The sequence below is a fragment of the Vollenhovia emeryi genome, unplaced genomic scaffold (genome assembly GCF_000949405.1).
Source record: "Vollenhovia emeryi isolate VEMERY1.0 unplaced genomic scaffold, V.emery_V1.0 DF943376.1, whole genome shotgun sequence".
Lineage (NCBI taxonomy): Eukaryota > Metazoa > Arthropoda > Insecta > Hymenoptera > Formicidae > Vollenhovia > Vollenhovia emeryi.
The window spans coordinates 1-2,262 of NW_011962990.1; the positions used below are offsets into that span (position 1 = coordinate 1).

A 2,262-nucleotide genomic window follows, 5' to 3' on the forward strand; every position below is an offset into this window, starting at 1 on the left:
TCAGTGAACGGAACTTGGTTGGTAAATTCCGCGGCCCACATGTGGGGTATGAAACCGTACGACAGGTGAGTATCATCGAAGATCCGCATATGTCGTTTATCCTATTGTTCGTATTTCAAGTCGTAAATCTGCGGAAACATAAGTCGATAAGAGGAACGTGTTGGTATTTTTATCGTAGCTCCATTAGCCCTACTGACGGCTACAACTTCCTCGGTGTCGGTGTTATCGGTGAGTTCTGGCACAATTACCATCACGTGTTTCCATGGGATTATAAGGCCGCAGAATTAGGTCGCTACCACAGAAACTACACCTGCGCTGTCATCGACTTTTTCGCTTGGCTCGGCTGGGCGTACGATCTGAAGACCGTGGGACATGACTTAATAAAGAAGCGCGCAGCCCGAACAGGCGACAATTCGATATATGAGCTAGAGGGTGATCTTAATGATGAACATCATACGCAAGAGAAAATTATATGGGGATGGGAGGACGCTGATATGTCAGTGGAGGATAAGCTGGCAGCGGAGATACTCAACAAGGAGTCCCGAGATTAAAATCCTCAAAATTTTGTGACGTAGCATTACAGTTGGAATTACGTAGGAAATGTCGTCCGTCAGTCGTTTGGGTGTACAATAGTTATGTATGGTAAATGCATAATTATATCGGTGATTAACGGTGAAAGGTTAACATATATCCTTATACATGTAAAGTTTTGTATTTATCTGTTATAGAGGTTTAGTATTTATGCTTTTGACGATTGCGTATGTCTTTGGCAAGGAACAGCTCGGCCATTACACTAGGCGCTAGTATTGGAGATGGCCATGTTGTTAAAAGAAAATGGAGAAATGCTACCATGCATATTTCACGGAAATTAATAACAGATATATTAATATCTGTATTAATAAGTTCTCAATTTTAACAAGAGGGTTATCTGCGATGAGTGCGGCTAATATATTATACTAGCCGAACATACCTGTCAGAGATGTTGATAGTATATCTGTTGAATATGTTCCATGTTACAAAGTCCTGTGGTACATTGTGCAATAGAAATAGAAATATTATTACGCCCGATATAATCAATCAGACTTGAAGACGGAACTGTCTCCTTGGCGATAGACGTTATTAAAACAATCGTTCGTTGATTTGGAGCTGAGCTTACGTGTACGAGCCGCTGTAATATTTTTCTGTGAAATAAATGGCGTTACTGTAAAACCTTGTCGCTCTTTTTTTTCCCGCGGAGCACGGGTGCCGCGAGTGCGCGCTAATCTGAGCGGAGACGTAAAGCCCGTTTCTGGCTACGGATTGAGATTGAGATTAGATTGAAACCCAGGTAGAACAGAAAAGTCATAATGATATCATTAGGATGTCATCATGACATTATTTGTCACTTAAAAGTCACTAATAAAAAATGATGCAAAAATGATGTAAAAATTAAAAAGGAATCGTACACTATATCGTAGATAAAAGCGTCCTTTGGTTTTTAAAATATTTATATCGTTTTAATGTACATCTCAGGTAGAACATAAAACTCATAATGACATCATTACGACATCACTTAAAAGTCATTTCGGAAAAATCATAATGATCTCATTTGATACATTTTTGGCTATGTTTTGGTGACTTATTTATGATTTCATAGTGACTTTAATATGACCTCCAAAAAGAAGAATATATTATCTCAAATTGATTGATACACGAAATTTATTTGCATTATACATATTATTAGCGAGTATACATATTATTATTATAAATAACTAATAATAAACATTATTGCACACAAAATGTAGTACTTTAAGAGATCATGTGTTAATAATGTAAAAATCAAAATAAAATATTTATTTTTAATGGGAAAGCAACTTAAAAAAACTGCGCGTGCATAACAGAAAATGAAAAAAATAGAAGTAGTTCAAAATAGAAATTCTGACAGCCGTATTAGAATAATATGAGTACATCATGTTAATATAAAAATTAACAAATTCTTCTCTAATTATCTCTTTTAACTCTCTTTTAACTATAACGTAAAAGTACCAATGTTTGAATATGTACTTAAAATCTGTGATTCTTTGTGTCCTCTTTAAATCAATTTTCAATCATTTTTGTTTGGGAAACTTTTAAGTGATGAATGAAATCATGATGACGTCATTATGACGTCATTATGAGTTTTATGTTCTACCTGGGTGGGTACCTAATTAAAAATCACTTAAAAATCATAGCTACATCAAGAATTTATCACAAAATGCTCCTAAATAGTGTATCGAATGACAT

The 2,262-nt window shown here is 35.4% G+C and overlaps 1 protein-coding gene across 1 annotated transcript; it reads left to right on the forward strand.

The window, feature by feature from the left end:
• Nucleotides 1–3: 3 nt before the first annotated feature.
• LOC105565893 (acyl-CoA Delta(11) desaturase-like) lies at nt 4–1,209 on the forward strand (the record flags this gene model as incomplete). Its single annotated transcript, XM_012019452.1, has 2 exons — nt 4–65; nt 179–1,209. Coding segments are annotated over 2 exons (435 nt in total), but the record flags the coding sequence as incomplete, so codon positions are not given.
• Between the last annotated feature and the right edge of the window lie 1,053 nt (nt 1,210–2,262).